The sequence below is a fragment of the Coptis chinensis genome, chromosome 9 (genome assembly GCF_015680905.1).
Source record: "Coptis chinensis isolate HL-2020 chromosome 9, ASM1568090v1, whole genome shotgun sequence".
Taxonomy (NCBI): Eukaryota; Viridiplantae; Streptophyta; class Magnoliopsida; order Ranunculales; family Ranunculaceae; genus Coptis; species Coptis chinensis.
In genome coordinates this window covers 62,403,701-62,430,596 of record NC_141464.1, presented here as the reverse complement: position 1 = coordinate 62,430,596, position 26,896 = coordinate 62,403,701, and the positions used below count along the sequence as shown (strand labels likewise).

The window sequence follows — 26,896 nt, the reverse complement described above, 5'->3', positions numbered from 1 at the left end:
TATTTTCAGGTTATCCAAATACGAATGTTACAACACTACATAATGTCGTACATATGAGATACAATGTCTTAATATATAAATGTTGTGGAAAGGTATTATGGGTATTTCATACTATTATCAAGTGGGGGCCACGTTCGGAAGTGGAATAAATCTTCTCTGCCACATTCAATGGGCTACTCTATCCTAATATTAAAGTCAACGTCCGATTCAGAAATTTACCCATTAAAGAAATTCAACGTGCACTCTGAGAAAAAGGTTATTTTAGCGACATAGAAAGCTTATAAGGAACCTTATAAATAAATCTGTTATGTTGTTTTGTAATATATTTATTGTTTATGTTCTTTTAACTTTAAGAAATTAATGTGTGAATGCTTCTATTATTTAGATAACATGACGTGGACTGGGCATGTGTAAAACCGATTTAGGGTAAGAGATCGATTTTGGGGCGCTACAACTCCGGACCAACTTTGGTCCTAAGCATCTATCCAGTACACATCTATCATATTTTTACATCTTGATTAACTCTACTTAAGATTCTACTTAAATATTTATTTTTTACTCGAAATAAATAAATAAATAATTATATTGCACATCTATTATCCTTCTTTTTTTCTTCTTCTCTTTTGTATATTATTAAATATACCATCTCTTTTTCATCTTTTTGTATTAATTTATTAGTGGTTTACACTATTGTTTTATTTGCCAATGATTTTGTATTAGGAGATAATAAATTAAGTTAAATAATAGGGTTTTAATTAGGAGATTCATTGGGATTTAAATATGTGAAATAAATAGTCTTAATTAACTAGAGTTAATCTAGTTATCAAAATAGGATAGATGTATGGTGGGTAGATGCTTAGGATAGATCAAGTTAACCAAGTTGAACACCGACATATCTTCTTTTGGAAATCCAGGACTAGCAGCCACTGGAGGCGTTTTGAGAAACTCAACAAATGAAGTAGTTTTGGTATTTAGCAGAAACATTGTAGTAGAAACAAACTATATGGCTGGATGAATAGCAATTGTGGAAGGAGTGGAAATTGCAGCGGAAAGGGGCTGGAATCAATTGTGGATTGAGTCTGATTCAACCTCTGCTATTGATGCTCATCTCTCAAATGTAATTCAATTCTTTATCATGGCAGTTTCAGTCAAGATGGAACTTATGCAAGGAAAATTTTGGGAGTATCGCCATATATGTCAACCACTTGGAAGGAAACTCAATTTTCAACTGACGCTATGGCCAAGGATAATGTTACTTTAGTAAGCACTGAGTTATGGTTGTATTCATATATAAATGGGAGGATCCAATGGTGAGCTATTTTAGATTTGAAGCATACCCACATTTTGTAAACAAAGCTCATAGGCATAGGCCGGGTGTAAGGGAGTAATATTCTCATTGAGGAATATTAAGCACGCGTTAAGCATAAGCAGAGAACGTAGCGAACTCAAATCATCGACCTCCAATATCGAATCATGACCAGCTCGCTTCATGTAGGAGGTACACTTCAGCTCGCTCAAGAATACCTCAAGTCGAATAAACGACCTCAAGCAGAACGCTTAGAGTAATGACACCAACCCTTATCCAGATGTAATCATAACCAGGACCATACCTGTACTTCCAATCACCGTGATATATGAACTACTGCACCTACTACCAATCATCACACAATTCCTACCAAAACCAACCTAACAGACATTCTCAATCTCCACCCTACATATGTACATGTCAGTGCATGTGTCACGTGGATCTCCACCCCCTTATGTCTATAAATACCACCTACATGAACTACGTGAGACCTGATTCTTCTCTCCCCCCATAATCAAGAGAAAATACGTAGGCAGCTCGCTCATCAGCGAACTCGGTCTCTCCTTAACCCAATCCCATTCTCCTTCCTCCCTTGTATGTAAAGGAAAACTAAAACACACCTTTACATTGGCGCCATCTGTGGTCTCATTACTTGAGAAACCACCTTCACACACACCAAAAACCAAAAACCAAAAATCTCAAGCCCACGAAGCATGGGAAGCCTCAAAGCTCAAGTTCAAACCTCGCAAACCAGCTAGGTTTAACGAATGAGAGCATTTCCCTGCTTAGGAAAATGCTGCTCTACGTGCACAAGTAGACGCACAACAACAACCAGTTGGTAACGTCGCTGAGAATGGCATCAACGAAGTTAATCAACAGACTAACGAACTGTCACAAAGGATCGGCCAGAGTGCAGTAAGAAAAGATGCAACCCAGATCGTTTAGAAAATGCTCAAGACGTACTCGCGCATCCCCGTTCACTACTGAGGTACTCAACAAACCCTCTCTTCAAGATTTCATCCAGCCACGTTTTCCAATGTACGATGGCAACATGTGCCCTGGTCAACACGTGGCTCGCTACATTCAAAGCCTTGCACTCTACAATTCACCTGAGTTTGATCATCTTCATTGTCACTTATTTCCTGCCAGTCTCAAGGATGGCGCACTCGACTGGTTCTTCTCACTAGAGTCAGACTCGATAAAGACATTCGAGCAACTTACTAATTTGTTTGCTAGTCAGTACGCCCACAATAGAAGTAAAAAAGCAGATCTTGATTCACTTTTCCAGTTATCATTTGGCGAAGATGAGACCATTCGCCAATTCCTAGGTCGATTCAAAGCCGAACTGTTATGCATGGAAAGCGGCCTTAAAGAGTTTTTCGCCACACTGGCATTCTCCAACGCCTGTCGAGTGCGTAGCACAAATCTCTCCAGATCACTGATTAAAGAGCATCTGGAAACGTTATCCGAGCTATACGCTTTGGTAGACAAATACATTAAGTTGCAAGAAGGTTTGAGACACCACGGCCTAACAGAAGATCAAGAGGTCACCGCGATCTCTGATGACACCCCACCTACCAAAAAGCGGTCTAGGTCGCAAGTACCAAAGTCGGGAAACCGATTAAACAACAACCGTGAGTTTGTGGTCCTTACATGGTCTCCCAGTTACATACTGGATAAGATCAAGCGAGTTGCGTACTTTCGACTTGACGTCCGGCAACCAGCGGATCGACCTGACAAGCCCTACTATGCATTCCACAGAGCAAAATGTCATGAGACCGATGCATGCTGGGGGCTAAAGCATTACCTCCAGGACCTCATTGAAGCAAGGCACATCAAACAGTACACCAACATCGCTGATGGAGATCTGCGCCATAAACTCATGACTCGCAGAATGCACAGCCGATCTCCACCTCGCCGTGATCATTCCAATGTCCAAGCTCGCTCCCGTAGCAGAGGACGACCAAGAGATCGCTTCCGCCACGAGCGTCGTCAACACTCATCAGATCGAGACAATGACATAACCATTCACATGATAACGTTTCCGGATGATTCAGTAACATCGTCCAGAGAGAAAAGACAGCATGTAGATGCCCTTGAAAAAGTCTATCATTTTTCTTCCTAGGCCGCACCTACCCCACGCAGTTCCAGTCGCAGTTCAGGCGAGATCACTTTTATGGAGGCCGACCTTAACAAGGTTTGCCTCCCCCCACAATGACGCACTAGTAGTCCATGTCAAAATCAGCGATTGGATGGTCAATCATGTTTTGATAGGCCTTGGTAGTTCATGTGACATTCTGTTCTACCATACTATTCAAGAGATGAATTTGCCCAAGTCAGTTTTCATAGATCCCATCGCTCCTCTTTACGGGTTCAATGGCTCTAGAGCCGACCCAATTGGTGATATCATACTCCCAGTTTCTATGGGATCACGAGAAGATAAAGTCATCTTCAATACGCATTTCAGCGTTCTGGACATCAAGTCGTCCTACAACGCCATCCTAGGACGGTGGTGGATTCATCAAATGCAACCCGTACCGTCAACATTACATCAAGTTATCCGCTTCCCAGGCCCTAGGGGCATGATGGAGCTTCGAAGCAATCAGCTCGAAGCTTATCATTGTAACCAAATCCTCTCAGCGAATAAGATCGCCGATCCACCTTTCAGCACAAGGAACGAGCCTATAAGCTACACAATGGCCAAAGATTTGGTCGCTGAGGTCAGTACCAAAGCACCAAAACAATATGCTGGGGGATCCAGCAAGAAGGTCTATTCGTCTGTTCAGATCCCAGAAGTCACTCAAACCTTTGTTGCTCCACCAGTCAGGACCCTAGAGGTCGCTTCAGTTGTTGTCACTCCACCAGTCAGGACCCCAGAGGTCGCTTCAGTTGTTGTTGCTCCACCAGTCAGGACCCTAGAGGTCGCTTCAGTTGTTGTTGCTCCACCAGTCAGGACCCCAAAGGTCGATTCAGTTGTTGTTGCTCCACCAGTCAGGATCCTAGAGGTCAAACCATCATGTGTTGCACAACTAGCACCGATTCCAAAGGTCACTCCAGCCCCTGTTGTCATGACCACAAAGGCCACCTTAGCTCCTGTTGTCGTCGCCACAGAGGTCGCTCCAATCCTAACTGCCAAATACACCGTCCCTCAGAATGGCAAAGCGTCGCCAGAAATCAATCCTTTGGAAGACACATCATCGTCAAAGGCAGCATCTCAACCTGCAGACAGAGAGCAAGTGAACCTAGGAACAGAAGATGACCCTAAGTTCGTATACATAGGGGCTAACTTAGACCCTACACTCAAGGCTCAACTTGTAAACTTTTTAGCAATGAATAAAGATGTTTTCGCTTTGTCGTATATCGATGTACCGGGTATAGATCCTAATGTCGCATGTCATAGACTAAATGTAAATCCTAATGCTAAACCAGTTCGTCAATGACCTCAACAATTATCCCTGCAATTTCAGAAAGCCATCAATGATGAGGTCGACAAACTCAAACAAGTCGGTTTCATTAGAAAAGTAGACTATCTAGACTGGATTGCTAACATCGTCGTAGTTCCAAAGAAAAACGGCACAGTTCACCTCTGCGTCGACTTCACCAATGTCAATCAAGAAATGCCAAAGGATAATTTCCCTTTACCTCGCATTGACCGACTTGTGGACCAGACCTGTGGCCACGAGCTCCTCTCTTTCATGGATGCGTACAGTGGGTACAACAAAATCCCACTCACTAAAGAAGATCAAGAGAAAATGTCATTCATCACTGAGCAAGGAATCTATTGTTACAACGTGCTCCCATTCGGCCTTAAGAACTCTGGAGCAACTTATCAGCGTCTCGTTACTGACATGTTCCAAGACATGTTGGGTGACACCATGGAAGTCTACATCGACGACATGGTCATCAAAAGTAAGAAAGTCGAAGACCACCTCACTCATCTCGAGCAAGCATTCACCAAGTTGTGCCGAACTCGAATGAATCTTAATCTAGAAAAGTGCCTTTTTGGAGCGTCCTCAGGGAAGTTCCGTGGGTACCAAGTATCATAGTGGGGGATCGAGGCTAACCCATACCAAATCCAAGCATTCTTAGACATGCCCGACCCTCAGACAAAGAAGCAAATTCAGAAGCTGTCAGGAATGGTAGCAGCACTCAACCGATTCATATCAAGGGCATCAGACAAATGCTGACCGTTTCTACAACTTCTTAAAAAGAGTGAGCAATTCTAGTGGAACGACCAGTGTCACCAAGCATTCTCCACCTGATAAGAGCCCAAAACTGTAGTTTTAACCCCTTAACAATCGTACTTTTAGACCAATTATGTGAATAATAAGTAAGAGTTAATACTGATTACGTGTTTTTATGCATTTCAGGCTTCAAAGTCCATCATGTGCAGAAATGTGCCACTTTAGCGAGATAAAGGAGCAAAGGTTGGTTGCTAAGGAGTTATGTGATTAAAAGCCAATTTTCAAGAAGACAAAGCCTCTGTAAAGCCCGGTCAAAAGATGAAAAGTCAAAGTCCACGCGGCGTAAAAAAAGGCACAAAGTCAATGAGAACTTCCGAAGACCATATCTTTGGACTCAGACCTCGGAATTGGGCCTACCTTATGTCAAAACGACCAGCTCGGAAAGAGCTTTTCAATGGTCTAAGCCTTGACCCAATCAGAGGAGCAGAAGTGGACGAAGTGTTTGTCAAAGCCAATTGCAGCTGAAGAGCCCATTTTGGACTAAAGAAATTGGGTTTTGGGCCCGATTTTCCGGCCCAAAACATGGCTCCAAGCCCATGTACGATTTTTGGATCTGAAAGTATAAAAACAAAAGCTTGACTCTCTGTTAATGGTAGATAGTTAGGTTAGAAAATAAATTAGGTTAGGATAAGAAAAGTAGCCATTAAACCTTAGTTCTAGATTTAGTTTTACATTAATTAATTAGTTTTTATTCTTGCCTTAAATTCAGTATTAAATTAATGTTATTGCTATTCATTAGATAAATAAAGTTAATTAGTTCTCCATAATCTAGTTTCATTTTCATTTATTTATTAGCTTAAATCCTTAGATTTACTTATTTGTCATTATTAGTTTAATTCAATTATTGCATGAGTAGTTTCGAATTGAGTTTAAACAAGTAAAGTTCAAATCTTTATATTATGTCTTGTTTAGATTCCATGAGAAATGATAGTCTTATGATTCTCGGCTAAACCTCCATTAGAGGGGGTTGAAAAACCTTGATGAAGCTTGATTTCGATTAGCATACAATAGTCGTAATTTCCTATTCAACTCTAGAAGTAATTAGTCCACCATGAGAATGGGGTTGAATACTTCACATGCTAGATGTTAGTTGATAGAGATTACCATGAACACTAGGGATTAGGAAGAACCAATTGTTCTGCGTAGCAGTTCAATTCGGATTACAACGATATTCAAATCCCCCCTAATTCCTTATCATTGAATCATTTTAGTTCATACCTTGTTATTTGAATTATCGCGTCTTGTTAGTATAAATTAAATCCGTAGTATAATCATAGAATAGAAATTTCACATAACACATTACTCTCACCATTGTTCTTTGTGTTTGTTCAATTGAATTTGTTTAAGTCTTGAGAGTTAAGAGTGGAACGATTCCGTACTCTATATATTGCATAAATATATATGTGAGAGTAGGAAATAAATTATTGATACCGTAAGAATAATAGGATTACGTATTAGTGTTGTTAACATTAATATTTAGGATTCTATTATTTTTACGGGTTATCACCACCCCTCAAAGAATATCTGACAACACCTCCTGTCTTAGCGAAGCCAACTGACGGGGAAACGCTGGGGCTTTACCTCGCAATATCAGACTTTGCTATCAGTTCGGTTATCTTTAAAGAAGACAACAACTTAGAGAAACCAATCTATTTTACAAGTAAGACAATAACGCCAGCTGAAAAGAACTACTCTTACATTGAAATGGTAGTGCTTTCATTGTTATATTCTGTAAGGAAGTTCAGGCCTTACTTTCAAGCGCATCCAATCAAGGTACTCACCGACCTTCCATTGAAGAAAATCCTTCGCAAGGAGAACAAGACAACTTGCATGGCAGTATGGGCCGAAGAACTCGGAGAGCACCACATGGAGTTTGTCCCTCGCACATCTTAGAAAGGCCAGGTCGTTGCAGATTTCTTGGCAGATTTCCCTGTCGATGACCCAAATTGGGAACCAGAAGCAGAGATCACACCCACAAAGGAAAGTGCCAAGTCAGTTTGGTCTCTCTTCGTAGATGGTTCCAGCAATCCCGGAGGGAGTGGCATCTTAGTGTCCCCAGATGGAGCTATGGTAGAGAAATCAGTTCACATCGACTTTGCGACATCTAATAACAAGGCAGAGTACGAGGCACTAATCACGGGACTTCGGATGGCACTACAGCTTGGTGTAAAGGAACTTCAGGTCTTTAGTGACTCGTAACTGGTTGTTCGCCAGATTGCAAAAGAGTACACTACCCACGAAGGTAACCTTTCTAAATACCTTCAAGTCGTTAATCAGTTACTTCCTTCTTTCAAGAAAGCCACTATACACCACTTCTTGCGTGACGAGAACCGTCACGCAGACAGTTTAGCTTACTTAGCTACTCAAACACCGAACTGCGCCCCTAGACAATTACTCATTGAGGTAGTTGACCGACCTTCTTACCAAGTGGAACACTTCTTAAAAATCAGCGACATGTGCCCACTCCTTGACAATCAGATGAGTCAAACATGGATGCAGCCCATCATAGAATACATCCAACACGGCACGCTCCTAGAAGAGCGTACCAAAGCCAGACAAATCCCATATCAGGCTGATAAGTGCTCAAAAAGTGCTATTTAACCCTCGATTATGCCTCCTGTTTAGCCATCTTAGTAGACTAATAGTGTTTGTAAGTTATGTTTTAAGATTCTACAGGTGAAAAAGAGAGTTTTGTAGAATATTAGAGAAAAAGGGATAAAAAGCGAGCAATACGGGGCATTAAGGATCACATGGGAAGCCCGTGGACAATCATGGAAAAGGCCAAGGAATTGAAGCTATTAAAGATGCGATTTGGACCTATTTTAAAGCCTATTTGGAAGCCCAAGGCCAAAGGATTCGTTGTTTGGACCAAAGCCCGCAAAAAGAGGATAAAATGATAGAAGCGAAGAGACAAAATAGGGCTTACGTGGTTCCGGACGATAGATCGGCGTCCCGTGACGCATTGATCAAGTCCGGATGCATGGATCGACCGTCCCGGACTCATTGATTAAGTCCGGGCGCATAAATAGTGTGTCCGAGATGCATGAATCGACAATCAGTAGCAATTCCTTCTCGGTTTGGAGATGAAGTTGGACTCGAAGAAGTCTATTTGTATTAGGAAACAAATGACGGTTTGGAATGCTTCTAGAGCTTATTGTAACCCCTATAAATAGAGGACCTAAGTGCCTCATGTAATTTGCCAATTCACTTATATTCTTGTCTCCAGAACTTGAGGCAGAGAGAGATTAATAATAAAAGATCTATTTTAACTAGCTGAGTCTTAATAAATTAGTCTTTCTAGTCTTATGTTCTTCAACTCTTCTTCTTCTCGTTCTTCATGTTCTTCCTTCTATATGGAAGGCTAATCTTCTCCTTCAAGGGAGGAGATGAAGCCAGTGCTTAAGGTTTAATGATTCTTTTGGTTCATGATGTTCTTCAATCAGGTTAGTTCTTTATGTTTTTAGTTATTAGTTCCATTGCCCACACCAGGGGATGAAAGTATAGATTAAGGTTTTTATTTATTATAATTGAATATCATGCTAGTTTAGGGTTTTATTTATTGCAATTGAATATTTGCTAGTAACATGCTTTTATTTATTGCAATTGAATATAATGCTAGAATAGAGTTTTATTTATTGTAATTGAATATTATACTATTATTTTCTACTTTTCTTCTAATTGTGTAGTGTTTTAGAGTAAGGGAACTATTTCTTGTGTTTGCCTTAGATGGTGATTCATTGAATAGCTTCCCAAGCTCACATAAAAGGAAAGAAGATACTAGTAACATGAACATAGGAACAACCTTAAGTAGAGTTAATTGTTTAACGATGTTTCACCCAAAAAGGCATCGGCACTCGCTCGATTGCTCGTTTGTAGTCTACTTGGAGAACAACATGAAGCAAAAAGTCATTGAATCAAAAGCATTGGTGGATTTGAATCTCTTGAATCTATCTCTCTCATATTCTCTCCATATTTCCAATTTTTAGCTTTAGTATAAGTTTAGTTAGTTTAGTTTAGTTTAGCATTAGAATCTACTATATCTATAATCATAGTTTTTAATCCCTCAAACCCCCTTTCCAGTCTTGTCCTTCATATAAACATACACTTAAAAAATGGAATGATACCCTACTCATCCTTTACTTATTGAGGGATAATTAGGTTTTGATACGCTTCTTTTTGTTCAACGACCATCATACATCTACATCATCTATCTACATTATCTGTATACCATCTACACACACAAAAGGAGTGAGTGTCAAATGGCGCCGCTGCAGTTTTAAGTTGTTTATGTTTAACATTTTCTTTCAAGATTAGAAGTTTGGATCTTAAGATAATTTTAGCCGCATCATCCATCCTTTTGAGAAAGAGAGAAGCTTGAAGGACATCTCGAAGACAAGATCTACCATCCAGGTTAGTCGAATCTTCATTCTTTTTATTTCATTCTTAGTTTAGTTGCATCATAATTAGTTTAGTTTTATTGCTTTCTAATATAATTGCATTTAGGATCTTTTCAACAATTGAAGTTGTAAGCCAACACAGCGAAAAATCAAACTCTAGTGTTTCTTGTCTGAATCTTGACAAACAGACTATCGTCTGTGGGACGTGGTACTTAAGCAATCTAAGTGATTCACCATAACCCTAGAAGAGGTAGCTTTAGACAACGGGCGAGATACTAGCTACAAAGCCCAACCCAGTTGAAGGAAAGTAGTTTTGCATATTAGTATAATTTAGAATAGTTGCATATTAGTTTAATTGCATTCAAGCATAGTAGGATAGTTTTTCGTCATTTTCGCATAGCATTTTCTAGTGTATGCACCGTCATCCATATCATCGTCCGGTAAGAACACAACAGTAGACAAGGTTTAACAACCGACTCACAAGAATACTAGACGAGATTGAAACAATGGCCGCAAGCAATGATGGAGGTGTTATGAATCCAAATAATTCTGAAGCTATCCCACCCATGCAAGCACAACAGAGAAAGAAGTTGAGCGATTTCTATTCACCAATCATTGGAGACCCACCCAGCAGTATTGTTTTTCCAGAAACAGAAGCTAACCAGTTTGAGCTTAGAGAATCAGTAATCTCTATGCTTCCAAAGTTTAACGGTTCAGACAATGTTCAGCCTTATGTTCACATGAACAAATTTCTATCAGTCCTCAGAACTTTCAAGAACCAGAATATCAGGGATGAGAGTATCAAAATCATTATGTTCCCACTCTCACTCGAAGGTGAACCATCTGAATGGTTAACTACACAGCCGATCAATTCAATAGACAACTGGGAGAAAATGAGAACAAAGTTTATGAACAAGTTCTACCAACCCCAGAAGACAGATGCCATGTAGCAAGCCATCAACAATTTCAAAGGGAAGGTGACTGAAGAATATCATCAAAGCTGGGAGAAATTCAATAATCTGCTAGTCTCATGTCCACATCATGGATACGACAAGAGCACACTGGCCTCATTTTTCTATCGAGGACTCTCGATGATGAACAAGCAGATGATACAGTCAATGCACAAAGGCAAGTTTACATCAATGGATGGAGAGGAAGCTTACAATTTTCTCGAGAATTTAGCTGAAGAAACACAACAATGGACTACTAGCAACGAGGATGTCTCTAGCATGGAGGGGGAGCCAAAGCAATTTGGCTACCAGGCACATGAACAAGCAGATCAAGAACTGAAGTCTACATTGGCCAACCTGGCCACTAGCATTGAAATTTTGAGTAAGAAATTCAATCAGTTCTCTATGAATCCCTCCAAGATCAACAAGTCTCAAGCTAAATCTCTCCCAATCATGCAAGCTAGCCAATACTGCGAAGTCTGTTCGGACACTTCTCATGCAACTCTAGAATGTCTTGGTTACTATCAACATGCATCAATTTGAGAGTACAATATAAACTCATTTCAGAGGCCCAACCAAGGTGGTAATAATTTTCAAGGTAATTATTGGAGACGAATCTTTGGACCCCGTGTTCTCAAGATCAAAGTTATATTCCACAGACAAGTCAAGCTTCACAGTTGGTTCCTCAACAACAGTTATACTCTTAGTAGAATTCCAATACAAGTGGAGAGTTAGTGCCTGATCCTAGGAGAAATTATGCTACACCTGCCAACCTGGAGAATGCAATTACTTGCTATCACAGAAAAATCAGAAGTTTGAAAGTGTTCTAGAGCTTATTGCACAGTCTCAGCTCAATCTTCAGCAATCTCAGGTAAGCCAATGTTCTAGAATGGAGTCTCTAGAGGCTAAGGTCGACAAACTCACTACTGCTTTGTCTGTAAAGACACAAGCCACTCAACCTAGCTTATTGGAACCAATATTGAGGAGTGAAGATGTATGCCACATTGGGACAACTTCTAGTACTGATCACCTCCATGATCATGTCAGCTCAGTTACTACTCTTAGATCAGGATTGAAGATTGATAACAAGGTTGACTTACCTTCTCATGATGACATTGCTACAGAGCAATCGGTCAAGATTTCAAATGAAGTTCGAAAGGAAGTGGGAGAAATCCTTTCAACTCCCATTGGTCAAGACAACCAAGACAAGATATGCAAGAATGCTAAAGAGAAAGAAGAGTAGACACATGTCTTGTGTTTTGTACCAAAGGCACCTTTTCCTATATTTTTTTGCTCAAAGCAAAAGGACAAGCAATTTTTAGAGATGAAGGAGGCATTTGAGAAATATAACATCAATATCCCCTTTCTCAAAGCGATCAAGCAGTTGCCATCATATGCCAAATTCTTGAAGGATGCATGCAACATAAAGAGAAGTACTCATGTTCCAAAGCGAGCGTTTCTAGTTGGACAAACAACATCTATTATCCATCAGCAAGCTCCAATCAAGCTCAAAGATCTAGGAAGTCCTATAATATCATGCAAGATAGGAGAAAAATTCACGGGTAATGCTCTTTTAGACCTTGGTGCTAGTGTTAATCTCTTGCCATATCATCTGTACCAAGCGTTGGGTCTGGAGAACCTAAAGCCTACACAAGTCAAATTGAAGTTAGCTGACCGTTCTACCAAGATTCCCAGAGGCATAGTTGAGGATGTTCTTGTTCAAGTAGCCGATTTCTACTATCCAGTGGATTTCATTGTGATAGACACCCAGGAAGCCTTTGATAAAATACCAATTATTCTAGGCCGACCTTTCCTCGCTACCACAAAAGCTTTGATAAATTGTCACAACGGTGAAATGAAGATCAACTTTGGTAAGATGTCCATGGACATAAATATCTTTCACCTGTTGCATAAGGATTATGATGAAGCCGAAGGTGGAGAGGTGTACTTCCTTGATAGCATGATACAAGAATTCGTCCCATTCGAAGATACAATTGAAAGTGCTCAATCTACAAAAAACTATGATGAACCTGAGAACCACACCACAGAGGCGTTGCTAGCCATGTTCTTAGAATCTCTGCAAAAAATTCAGGATTTAAGTGAGCATAATGGAAAATTGACAGAGAGAGTATCATACCTTGAGAAGATGAACTCTACATTTCAGGATGAACAACATACTTCTGCCCAGAAAAATTAGTTACTAGAGAATCAACTTAAAGAAGTTTTGGAAAAACAACAGTATCTAGAAACTGTAATGAGTCTTCTAAAGCAGAAAGTGGACTATATTGATAAGAAGCATTGCACTGTTGAAGCCTTTTCTACACCATCATTGTCTGAACGAGAGAAGTATGTGAAACAGTCTACCACCCACCTTGAGCGTAGTCAGCCAGATATCTATTATCATTACTGTAGTGGTAAAGGGCACATAAGATATTATTGTCCTGTTAGAAAGAAAGATTTTCGTCAATCTTCTACACAGAGGAACCACAAGGCATATCACAAAATCATCAGACCTGAAATAGTTCAAGGTAGAGAAGCAACTTCACCATCAATCTTTCCGACATATCAAGGAGTATTTTTGACAACCCACAAGTCTTGAGGATCTGACTATAAAGGACTCAAAAGTCTTGAGAATCTGACTTTAAAAGACTCACATTACGTCTTGGGGATCTGACATAAAAAGACCTAAAAATTTGTTTCTTGAACTAATTCTGATATTCGGCATCAATGGTAATATCCTACCTTTTTCTCATCCATTTCATTTACTTCTTTATACATTGAGGTCAATGCATGCATAAGTAGGGGGAGGGTGTACTTGAGAAATGAATTTCGAAAATTAGTTTTCAAAAATTAATAAATTTTTTTTCTATATCAGCAGCATGAGAAAAATGAATTTTAATGATGAGTCTGGGATATAGATTCTATACTGCTTAGTGTTGAGTTTGATAGATATTTGATATTATTGATTTCATTACCGCTTAGACTATTTATTATGCTCAGACATAGTTCTTATTGATAGAATTCTTTATCAAGGCACCACCATAGTACTTGGTCAGTTTTGTGTACTTTTGCTAGAAGAGAGATTTAAACCCCTAGTAAACTGGAAGTAGAATTTTTAGACTTAACCCGTAAGACTTGAGCTTTATACCCATTCCTTGGAGAGTTTTTATAAAAAATCCGAGTTTTAGTGACTCAACATCTTTCAGTTCTTTATGTCGTTGTAATATAGTCTCATTATTCGTTGATTTGGTTAATCACGAAGTGACATCAACTGGGGAGATAGCCATTAGGTCTTGTAGTCTATTCGAAACAGAGTATCATACTGATAAGTCAAGTAGTGAACCCATTCAGCCTTTATCCCACCTAGTAGGACCATCATATTAAACCCTTTTGAGCCTTACAATAAGCCATTTTCTTCCAAAACCCTTTATCCTTTACCCAACTCCAGACAAGGAGTATAGCCAAAATCTTTATCAGCCATACCCATATGTTTCTGAGAATACGAGGGGCACAATGAGGAAGAAAGACCACAAAAGGAAGATTACAAGGAAATATCAGAGAGATACAATGAAGACCATCATTCTGTTCAAAGTGAAAGAAGCTAGTGGAAAACAAGCATATCCAGTACTAATCAAGGATATACCACTGAGTTAAAAAAAAAAAAAAAAAAAAAAAAAAAAAAAAAGTTGAACAGAATGGATGGAAAAGCTAAGACAAAGGAAGAATTTTCTCTGCAATACAGAATTTGAAGAAATCTTCCAAAGAAAGAAGATAAACCCTTAGTGTTTTCAGAAACAACCTTAGAATCCCTTTTACCTTGCCTTCATAAACCAATACCCAAGCCAAGGTACAATCCATGACTTATCACTACAGTATGGTACGAAGTCTAGAATAGGTGAGAGGATGCTAAAGTGAAGGACCCGATACTTCATATGTGATTGACATTCTTTCCATGAGACTACTTTCATTCAGAAGTCTGTTTTTCAAGGTAGTATGTGGGATGTTCGTATGTATTATTCTTTTCCCCACATACATGAGGTAAAATAGTAGACCACTGAGAGATTCTTTGTTGAGAGTATGACCGGTGAGGATTGAAAGTCGAGATTTTCTGTCTAAAGGTAAACTAGAGATTCCCTTTCTTGGATAGGAGAGTATAGGAGATTGACTAAGTACACACATAAGCCTTGATTGAGAATTTTGTCAATTTTTACTATCTCCCATCATAATCTATGAGTCTTTGCAGCAATGTAGTTAGCAATGGAGATTGTCTATTGGAGTAAGCACTAAGTGGGTAAGGAATTTCTCTCTCTGAAAAATGCTATCATTCTTGAACATGTTATTGATTGATTTTGTGGGTATATCACCTGAAAACCCTCACGAGACTATAACTCATCCTTTTTGGGGAACTTAAAGGTTTAAAGCCTTGTTACATATGGTAAATGCAATCGCGATTCCTGCGAAAGTGAGTTAGGATTTTATTTTTGTTGTTAGGATGTGATTTTGATCACTTATCTATTTTTATCTTATTTGCTAAGAGACTAGCAAAAGGCTAGTTGGGAGTTGTGATAAGTGCTCAAAAAGTGTTACTTAACCCTCGATTATGCCTCTTGTTTAGCCATCTTAGTGGATTAATAATGTTTGTAAGTTAAGTTTTAAGATTCTACAGGTGAAAAAGAGAGTTTTGTATAATATTAGAAAAAAGGGGTAAAACAGAGCAATACGGAGCATTAAGGATTACATGGGAAGCCCGTGGACAATCATGGAAAAGGCCAAGGAATTGAAGCTATTAAAGATGTGACTTGGACCTATTTTAAAGCCTATTTGGAAGCCCAAGGTCAAAGGATTCGTTGCTTAGACCAAAGCCCGCAAAAGAGGATAAAAGGATAGAGCAGAAGAGACAAAATAGGCTTACGCGTCTGGGACACATAGATTGAGCGTGCAGATACATTGATCAAGTCTGGGACACATGGATTGAGTGTCTAGATGCATTGATTAAGTCTGGGATGCATAAATAGTGCGTCCAGACGCATGAATCGACACTGTAGCCAATTCTTTCTCAGTTTTGGAGATAAAGTTGGACTCTAGAAGAAGTCTATTTGTATTAGGAAACAAATGACGGTTTGGAATGCTTCTAGAGATCATTGTAACCCCTATAAATATAGGACCTAAGTGCCTCATGTAATTTGCCAATTCACTTATATTCTTGTCTCCAGAACTTGAGGCAGAGAGAGATTAATAATAAAAGATCGGTTTTAACTAGCTGAGTCTTAATAAATTAGTCTTTCTAGTCTTATGTTCTTCAACTCTTCTTCTTCTCGTTCTTCGTGTTCTTCCTTCTATATGGAAGGCTAATCTTCTCCTCCAAGGGAGGAGATGAAGCCAGTGTTTAAGGTTTAATGATTCTTCTGGTTCATGATGTTCTTCAATCAGGTTTAATCTTTATGTTTTTAGTTATTAGGTCCATTGCCCACACCAGGGGATGGAAGTATAGATTAAGGTTTTTATTTATTACAATTGAATATCATGCTAGTTTAGGGTTTTATTTATTGTAATTGAATATTTGCTAGTAACATGCTTTTATTTATTGCAATTGAATATAATGCTAGAATAGAGTTTTATTTATTGTAATTGAATATTATACTATTATTCTCTACTTTTCTTCTAATTGTGTAGTGTTTTAGAGTAAGGGAAGTATTCCTTGTGTTTGCCTTAGATGGTGATTCATTGAATAGCTGCCCAAGCTCACATAAAAGGAAAGAAGATACTAGTAACATGAACAAAAGAACAACCTTAAGTAGAGTTAATTGTTTAACGATGTTTCACCCAAAAAGGCATCGGCACTCGCTCGATTGCCCGATTGTAGTCTACTTGGAGAATAACATGAAGTAAAAAGTCATTGAATCAAAAGCATTGGTGGATTTGAATCTCTTGAATCTATCTCTCTCATATTCTCTCCATATTTCCAATTTTTAGCTTTAGTATAAGTTTAGTTAGTTTAGTTTAGTTTAGCATTAGAATCTACTATATCTATAATCATAGTTTTTAATCCCTCAAACCCCCTTTCCAGTCCTGTCTTTCATATAAACATACACTTACAAGTAGAATGATACCCTACTCATCCTTTACTTATTGAGGGATAATTAGGTTTTGATACGCTTCTTTTTGTTCAACGACCATCATACATCTACATCATCCGTATACCATCTACACACACAAAAGGAGTGAGTGTCACAGGCACGCTATTACTGCTTAGTCGATAACAAGTTATTCAGGAAATCCGCTGGTGGACCTCACTTACGGTGCATAAGTCCAGAACAGGATTAATTGATTTTTGCTAAGATTCATGAGGGAGAGTATGGAAACCATGTTGGAGGTCGCTCTTTGGCCCATAAAGCGATTTTGCAAGGATACTTTTGGCCTCGCATGCAGATTGATGCCAAAACATATGTCCTCAAGTGCATAAAATGCCAAACATTTGACCACAACATCATCCAACCAGCTCGTGAGCTGATCAACATTGCGAGCCCATGGCCATTTCACATGTGGGGCATGGACATCATGGCACCGTTCATCCCACAGAAAAGCACTGGTTTCCACTTCGTCTTAGCTGCAACCGACTATTTCACTAAGTGGGTCGAACAATTTCCATTAGCACATGTCAAAGAGTCACATGTCAGAAACTTCATCTGGACTCACATCATCACCAGATTTGGCTTGCCACATACACTGGTGATGAACAGTGGCTCCCAGTTCAAGGGCAAAACAGTCAAAGAATTTCTGGCCAAGTGGAAGATCGTTCATGGATTTTCCACTCCCCAGTACGCCCAGAGCAATGGTCAAGCAGAGGCCAGCAACAAAGCAATCTTAGAAAATTTGAAGAAAAAGATTGAAAGGAACAAGAGCCAATGGCCAAATCAATTAGAGAACATTATGTGGGCTCATTGCACCACAGCTCGCTCTAGCATAGGTGAATCTCCATTCTCCTTGTGCTATGGCACAAAAGCCGTTATCCCCACTGAACTGACAGTCACTACGACTCAATCAGAGCTCGTCGAGTCTGGCCACAATGACTCCGTCCTAGCACGAGAGGTTGATTTGCTAGAAGAACGGCGTGACCTAGCCGCCATCAGAGTGGGCATCTTATCAACAAACTCTGAAGAAGTCCTACAACAAGTGAGTACATCCTTGATCTTTTCAACACGATGATCTAGTTCTGAAAAAAACTCAAGATGAATCCAAACTAGCACCAACATGGGAAGGACCATATATAGTGGAACGAGTTGTAGGCAAAGGAGAGTACTGGATCAAAACCCAAGAGGGGAAATTATTGCCACGCCTTTGGAACACTTATTTGTTAAAGAAGTTTTATCAATAAAACTACATTGTTGTATATTCCATGTTTTCATTTACTGTAAATTCAAGTTTAGTTTACTTATGTTTGTTATTACAATCTACTCCGTTTACTTTAAATCGCCAAGTCACACAATTCGCACCGCAAGAGCCACCAGTATACGCGCACTGTCAACACTTTCTGATGTTTTAACACTCTCAGTGAGCAATACGCTTTCACAAGCTACCACGCTCTCCGTGAGTAGCATGCTCTCTTGAGCTTACAGCCTCCATAGCCTCTCCGAGTCTCGCTAGTTGAGGACCTATATTTCTAAGATCAATTCAGTGAGAACGTTCTTAGTGAGCAATACGCTTTCATAAGCTACCACGCTCTCCGTGAGCAGCATGCTCTCTTGAGCTTACATGCTCCATAGCCTCTCCGAGTCTCGCTAGTTGAGGACCTATATTTCTAGGATCAACTCAGTGAGAATGCTCTTAGTGAGCAATACGCTTTCATAAGCTACCACGCTCTCCGTGAGTAGCACGCTCTCTTGAGCTTATAGGCTCCATAGCCTCTCCGAGTCTCGCTAGTTGAGGACCTATATTTCTAGGATCAACTCAGGGAGAATGCTCTCAGTGAGCAATACGCTTTCACAAGCTACCACGCTCTCCAAGCTACCTCTTTGAGCTTACATGCTCCATAGCCTGAAGTTGAGGACCTGTATTTCTAGGATCAACTTCGGTGAGAACGGCTCTCCGATGAAGCAATACGCATAAGCTACCACGCTCTCCTTATAGGCTCCATAGCCTCTCCGAGTCTCGCTAGTTGAGGACCTATATTTCTAGGATCAACTCAGGGAGAATGCTCTCAGTGAGCAATACGCTTTCACAAGCTACCACGTTCTCCGTGAAGAACACGCTCTCTTGAGCTTACAGGCTCCATAGCCTTTTCGAGTCTCGCTAGTTGAGGATCTATATTTCTAGGATCAACTTAGTGAGAACGCTCTCAGTGAGCAATACGCTTTCATAAGCTACCACGCTCTCCATGAGCAGCACGCTTTCTTGAGCTAACAGCCTCTAGCGCCTCTCCAATTCTCCCAGTTGAGAACCCTTCACTTTAGGGTCAAATCAATGAGAACATTCTCAGCGAGTCTTACGCCATAGCAAACTAGCACGCTCACCTAAGCTACCAAGCTTCACAGCCTATATAGTTCTTGTGGGGAAGTACATACAGAAATGTTACTAACCTGCCTATACTGTCCTTACTTGTGGTCAGCCCACAAAGGAGAATGTTATTTACGAGCAAAACGCTTCCTTAAGCTAAGTCTTAGGCTCCTTAGCCACTTTGCACCATAAGCATTATAAACGGAATACTAGCTACAAGCAACCAAGCAAAAACATGCATTCCATACACATTCATCAATAGAACTGTCCTGCCAACGCCAGGAAACCAGTTCCACCGATCTGCTGGGTCTACCCAGGAAATCCAGATTGGTATTTCTTACAATTTAGCAAAATATCAAACTGCCACTTTTGTGGAAACTAGTTCACTGCGTCTCGGTACCAAAAAGGTGAACTGATCAGGCAAGCTTGAGAACTCAGCTCTATTGTTTAACTCTCATACAGAGAGGAGAACAGACAAAGTATTCCCAAATTTTCAACACTTACAAAAACAAGAGCGGAAATCACCATCAAGGAGCAACAACAACATGTTTATCTTTCGGGGCAGCACTGGTCGAGGGAGTGTGCCTTGCAGATCTCAGCACCATGCGCATACCCGTACCCTGATCTCCACCATCACACGCCTTTTTCAACTAGAAATACTTCTCATCCAGTTCGGCATATTGGATACAAGCCACGTCGTACGCATTTTGCGCTTTGCACGCAACCCCCTGACATTGCTTGGCATACTCCGTAACTTCAGCCAACTTGCCCTACAGATCCTTCATCACGTTCACCAACACAGAATTCTCATCAGCAGCATCCCAGTACTTTTTGGTCATTACTTCCAGTTTCTTTTTGTCAACGCCCCAGGCAGCTCGCATACTTCCCAACTCACCTTCAGTGTTGACATCAGTACCAGCACGTTGCACAGCGTTCTTCAGTTTGTTGTACCCCGCAAGAAACTGCAAATACAATACCAAAATTAGAGTCGCCTGATAAACAAAAGAAAAACATAACAGATGAATAGCTCACCAAACAAGTAGCCATGTCCATGGTCCCCAACAGCGTCTCCATATCTTTGTCTTCAACCTCAGCCTTATCACCATCCAACACGATCCCTTTTAGAAGACTGGTCGCTATGGGTGCTGAGTGGAAGCTACAGTCAGAACGTTTAACAGCACGCTTCTTCCCTATCTTCCCCACATAGAAGAATTCGCTCCCCACGTCCCCGAGATGCTGGGACGAACTCTTTCCAGTGACGTGGTGGCCTTGACCCTGGTCTCTACGTTCGTCAGCAGCTAGATCGGTCTCATCCATCTGCCGAGGAGACCTGAATACAATGCCACCAATCGAGCAACCTGAACTCCTAGGTCGCTTATTGCCCTTAGCTTCTGAAGCAACAACTTTCCTCTTGCCACGGTCACCATGCTGATGAGGGTGGAACTCCATCTCTTCCATTATAAGGGGGGAGGTTTCCCTCAAACTCCCTTCACCCTTAGTATATTTACGGCACCTGGCCATAATGAAATCTACAGACAAGGCTAACATTAAGCGAGTTAGCAACCAAGACACAAGGTTCTGTTCAAAAGGAATAACCAAATATAGAAACAAACATACCTGAGTACAGAGCAAGGAAAATGGCGCACAACGGTTTGGAGAAGAGGGGATGCAGCAAGAAGAAGAACAAATGCCTCTGGTCTTCTAGGAACAGTCGTACTTATTCTTAAATAACGTATCTACCCTAGGCATGCCATAATTACATCGAGACACCAAATGTCAGGCCACCTGGTAGCCATCATTTCATATTTCTAACCGTTCATATTCTTACACGTGTCACGCATGTGTAGGAATATTTCAGTTATCCAGAATACGGAGCACGGCATACGTCCTACTATGTCCGCAGTTCGTACAGAGTCACTAATTCTTGTCAAATGCGACCTACTATATACGCGGTTCTTATAAGGAGTCGCCTACGCAACCACACAGATATAACAATATCGAGATTCATACATTCAATCATGCAAGAGATAAACAGAACGGCGAAGGAAACAACAAACATGACATATAAGCAAAAGGACGAACTGGTCGGACCAAACCAGACCACAATGCACATCTTAGCCGAGCTTCTGAGTCAACTCAGGAAATCCAGCTCGGCTAACCACCATTCATCATCACCTTGGCACCCCAGACCAATACGGGGCACCAGGTCGTTCAGTATGTTCACAAACAGAAACAAGAAAAGCAAACTGCCTAGGTTCCGGGAAACCAGCTTTATTGTATCACAACTTACAAACATCAAACTCAACAAACTACTTTTACAACTCACCAGCTCTAGGTAGAACAACTAAATTTCTAGCCGCCAGCGAGTCATCAACCTCGGCATCCATCTCCTCGACCACAATTGATACACCATCCACATTTAAATTCACAAATACATCTGACATAACAGCTTCAGTTTGAGGTTCAGCAACCTCTTGCGCAACGACCGCAGAAGTAAGAGCATCACTTGCATCTTCTTGTACTTGTACCACTGAGGCACGGGGAGCCCCACGTTCATGCTCCTCTTTCAAAGCCTTATAATCGGCTTCCAACTCAACAAAATCAGGATCCAGAATGTCATAAACTTTAGTAGTGTCCTGAGCAACTCCCTTGCAGTGTAGGGCGTAGTCATTCAGCCTACCAATTTCTACAGTAGCTACGTTAACGTTCTCTTCAGCAGCTTGTAGTTTCAGCTTCAGTTCTTCCACCTCACTATCCCTCAGCAGCTTCACCAACTTAAGATCCTGGTACTCCTTCACCACTTCAAGCTCACGGCGATCTATGCCATACGCGTCTTGAACCCCCTTCAGCTCGTCTTTCAGCTTCACCACAGTCTCTCTATTTAATTCAGCGAACTGGGCAATCTCTGTCAGCTTCTGAAATCCACTCACAAGCTGCAATTGCACACATACAATAGCAATCATTTCGCAATAGTTCTCATAAACGAACAAGCAAACCAAGTCTGGACAGTTTCACTTACCAGACATTGCGCTATCTCCATTCACTTCAGGTTATCAGCTAGCCCCTTGGCATCCAGCTCCTTATGGTTATCATCTAGAGCTATATGTTCAAGCAAGCATGCTGATACCTTACTCGACCTGAAGTTAACATCAGTTCGCTTCACAGTCCACTGCACCCCCTGGTCATCCAAGTACACTATTTGCGAGATCAAGTCCTCAGCAGTCATAGGCGACTTCCCACTAGGCTTACTGGGACCCTTCGCCTTAGCCAGTAGGGTAGGCTCTCGAAGCACATGGAATGAGCTTTGTCTAGCCCCAAAAGTTGCCAAGTCCATAACTGGTTCCGGCCTCGACCGAGTACTGCGAGTGGCTTTACCGTGAACTTAACCATCACCAGACCTGCCCCCTGTACTAGAACTCTCCCCCAGTACATGCTTCGTAGCTCTAGAAATGTCCTTTTCAGCGAGCTGCTCCATGCACGAGGGTTGAAGACCACCCTCTCCAGTTCTACCGGCGCATCAATCGAACCCCCTTCAGGTCACTAGCCCGACCCACCTAGCCCCCGAGGCACCAACACCTCCGGAGGGTCGTTTCGAACCACCGCGACCTCGGTTCCTATCTTCCCTGGTTACCAAATTGCTCGTTCGTTTCTCCATCACTTCATCACTAGCTTGACCCCGAGCTCTTTTCTTCTGAACTCTTCTTTTCTCCCTAATTGCTGGACCTCCTTTTTCTACAAAGAAATGAGCTACTTTAGGCAGTTTTGCTTGTTTCTGGGATCGAGTCAACCGTGCGAACCTCTCTATCTCCTACCGATTAGTTCGTGTCTTTACAGCAAACTCTGCAAGCAGAAAAAAAAACACGGGTCAGTTAAAATAACAATAAGTCACCCATCAAAACGACATGAGCAAGACACTCCCACCCACCGGAGATATTGCAAATCCTAGTTTGCAACCTACATCCGCTAGCACAGTAGTTACCAACTAGCAGCAACGGCCTCTTTTTCCAAGCTTCGTTACTTACACCATCCATCACACTGAAACGCTTCATCATAGTTTGCAAACTAAAATTGAAATTACGAGATCGCTTTACAATGAAGTGCCCAGTAATGTCAGATACCCCTATGTGGTATTCACCACTCGCATTCAGTAGGTCGAACACTTGGAACAGCCGCCAAGTGTTACCAACAAACTGATAAGGGAACTTCCAAGAATGAGCTAAAAAGTCACAAACCAGCTTCGAGAACAGTATTTGCATATGCGCTCTCAGCTGACCTTCACAAATTATTACCCTACCATTCGACGGGTTATATTCCTCACTCTGTACATTTTCACTCGACCCTGGTTCGTATATCTCTAGGTCGAGTATATCTATCCCATAAGCTGCCCTCAGTTCGGGGAACGCACTCACTGCAAGTCGATCCACCGTCCTAAGGGCAACCCACTTGAGGACGATCCCTCATCACGACCTGACGTGCTAGCCATAGCACCCACAGAGCCAGATTGCATACTACCCTCATCTTCCCTAACTTTAACCTCACCAGAATCAGAACGACTTTCAAGACTAACCGACTCTTCCTTATCCTCCTCATATTCACCACAACTTAAAGATACTTCCTAAACCTCTTCCGATCGCATATCGTCAGAGTCAAACATTTTTGTGTTTTCTTCTTATCAAATACCCAAACCTAAACAACAAAACCTGACACTGACCTACTTATTAGACACACAACACTTGCACAAGCATAAAGAAAGCTGAAAATGGAAAAGCAGTGGTAGCGAAAGCACTCACCTGAGAAACCCTAGCCTGCAGTTTTGCTGAAGAAGAAAACAGAAAATAGCTTTTCAGTTTTCCCAAATTTGATTTTGGACAACCGCCCGTTCAGTTCCCAAGGCGTTATAATTACAACCTAAGCCTTAGCCCACACACGTGTCTCATGGACCTGTCTTTTCAAGATTCCAAAAATGTGGCAACACGTTTCCTCGCCAACTGCTATGATTCTATCACGTGCCAACCATGTGCCAACTTCCACTTCACATCAAGTCGTTATACAGCATGACTCGACCCTTACGGTATGACAGTCAGTTCTGGTCACACCAGCCCGCTCTTCCACTCATGCTCAACATGTACTACCGTTTTCTCTCAGCAGATCGTTTCAATGTATAACACAATCTACTGAGAGGGGGTTGTGTAAGGGAGTAATATTCTCGTTGAGGAATATTAAGCACGCGTTAAGCATAAGTAGAGAACGTAACAAACTCAAATCATCGACCTCCAATATCGAATCGTGAGCAGCTTGCTTCATGTAGGTGGTACACTTCAGCTCGCCCAAGAATACCTCAAGTCGAATAAACGACCTCAAGGAGAATGCTTAGAGTAATGACACCATCCCTTATCCAATCACCGTGATATATGAACTACTGCACCTACTACCAATCATCACACAATTCCTACCAAAACCAACCTAACACACATTCTCAATCTCCACCCTACATATGTACATGTCAGTGCACGTGTCACGTGGATCTCCACCCCCTTATGTCTATAAATACCACCTACATGAACTACGTAAGACCTGATTCTTCTCTCCCCCCAAAATCAAGAGAAGATACGTAGGTAGCTCGCTCATCAGCGAACTCGGTCTCTCCTTAACCCAATCCCATTCTCCTTCCTCCCTTGTATGTAAAAGAAAACTAAAGCACGCCTTTACACCGGGCATCTCTCCTAATGGCTTACTTGTACCCTAGGCCTATACTTTCTCCCCCAAATTCTAATACATCTCCAACTTACCTAGCAACAAAAAGTTTATTGACTGAAGTTTTTTAAAAGTTGTTATCCCAAAAAAGTTGTTTGTTTTTTTATAGTACCTAGTTATACATGTAAGTTTATATATAGTAATTTGAAAGTTAAAAAACAATGAAACATCTAGTCAAAGAAATAAAACATTACCAAACAAATTATGAGCATCTTAATGAAAGAAAAGACATTTTAATAAACAATTTGTGAGCAATTGCAATTATATTGCAACTGCCAGACTGCCAACAAGCTTAGTTGGTTGGTAAAACCTTTAGGTGATGATAACATAGGTTTAGGTTTCGAACCCCGCCAGCATCCGAGTTGCCCGAGTTACTAATCCTATTTAAAATAGACTTGCCCAGTGGCAGAACTAGGAAATTGAGTGAGGGTGAACCAACCCTGACCCAACCAAGCACACCAAAAAAAACACACATTTTTTAACTAATTATTCATAACTCTTATTTGAAATTATTATTTGTCACACAAAATGAAAATAATCAAAACTGAATGCTAGTGTAAATTTGTAGGCCCGTTAATGTTTTTTTTTCACTAATGAGCTAGGGTTAGGCATACCCTCACCTGTATTGAAAATAAATCATTGTCTTACATAAATAGTACTTTTATAGACATCCTCTTCCACATATACATGTAATTTATGGTCAAGAGGTGGAATACCGGAAACTAAGTCATTACATCCAATGCCTAAGACATAGGCCTACAATATAGTCAGCAACTCTATTACATTCTCTAAACGTACACATGTTGAAAAGAGATACACAGAAAAGAGGGGATCATATTTTGGATAGCCTTGATCAGGTCATCACAGTACCATGGAGGTTTTTCAACCTTGTTGATGGATTTAATGGCCCTTAACGAGTCATAATCTACCTCAGCTTGGAGGATTTGATTGTTCAAGCATATTTTCATACCTTGTTCAATAGCATTCAATTCTTGAACAAGAACTGAACATCTATCATCACTACCAGAGTAAAGTTGCACAATTTGCCCATTCATTTTTGATAGCACCTCCATATCCAGATCTTTCAGAGTTCACAACACCATCCATATTTAGTTTGACAAAACTAGTGGCAGGGGGAGACTAGGAACAATTGATGGCATGTGGAATTCTAATCTTAACTTGTATACTAATAGAGGATGTCAGGTTATGATTCGCTAGAGAATTAGGTAGCTCAAGAGATAAAGATTGTACGTATATAACGTTTGATATCTCTTATAACCTTGTTCAGAACAACATGGGCTGGTTTATTTGCTGGTGTGTCGAAATCTTCTAGTATTTCTCTCTAGTAGTGCTTCTAACATAATAGGCTCCTTGATAAGCACCTAAAATTGTAGTTTAAACTCCTTAATAGTATTTCATTTAGGCCAATTATGTTTATAATAATGTGAATTTATCATTGTTTACTAGTTTTTGTGCATTTCAGGTCTTGGAGCTGAATATGTGTATAAAGACATCACTTTCATGTGGAAAAAGAGTTAAGATGATTGCGAAAGAAATTCTATGGTTAAAGGCCAAGTTTTAAGGAGAAAAAGTTTTTAAAAGCCTAGTCAAAGCTGGAAAAGTCAAAGTCAACTCGAGTAGAAAAATGACAGAAAGTCAACAGAACTTCAACATGCCTTATCTTTGGGCTCAGAAATTGGAATTGGGCACATTTTATATCAAAATGACTAGCTCAAAGAGAACTTTCTAATG

At 40.6% G+C, this 26,896-nt stretch overlaps 1 protein-coding gene across 1 annotated transcript; it reads left to right on the top strand.

Annotated features, from left to right (window-relative positions):
• Nucleotides 1-2,342: 2,342 nt before the first annotated feature.
• LOC147477228 (uncharacterized) lies at nt 2,343-3,431 on the top strand. The gene has a single exon (XM_086585943.1). It carries the CDS (start codon nt 2,343-2,345, stop codon nt 3,429-3,431), a length of 1,089 nt encoding a protein of 362 aa, XP_086442069.1.
• Nucleotides 3,432-26,896: the final 23,465 nt, after the last annotated feature.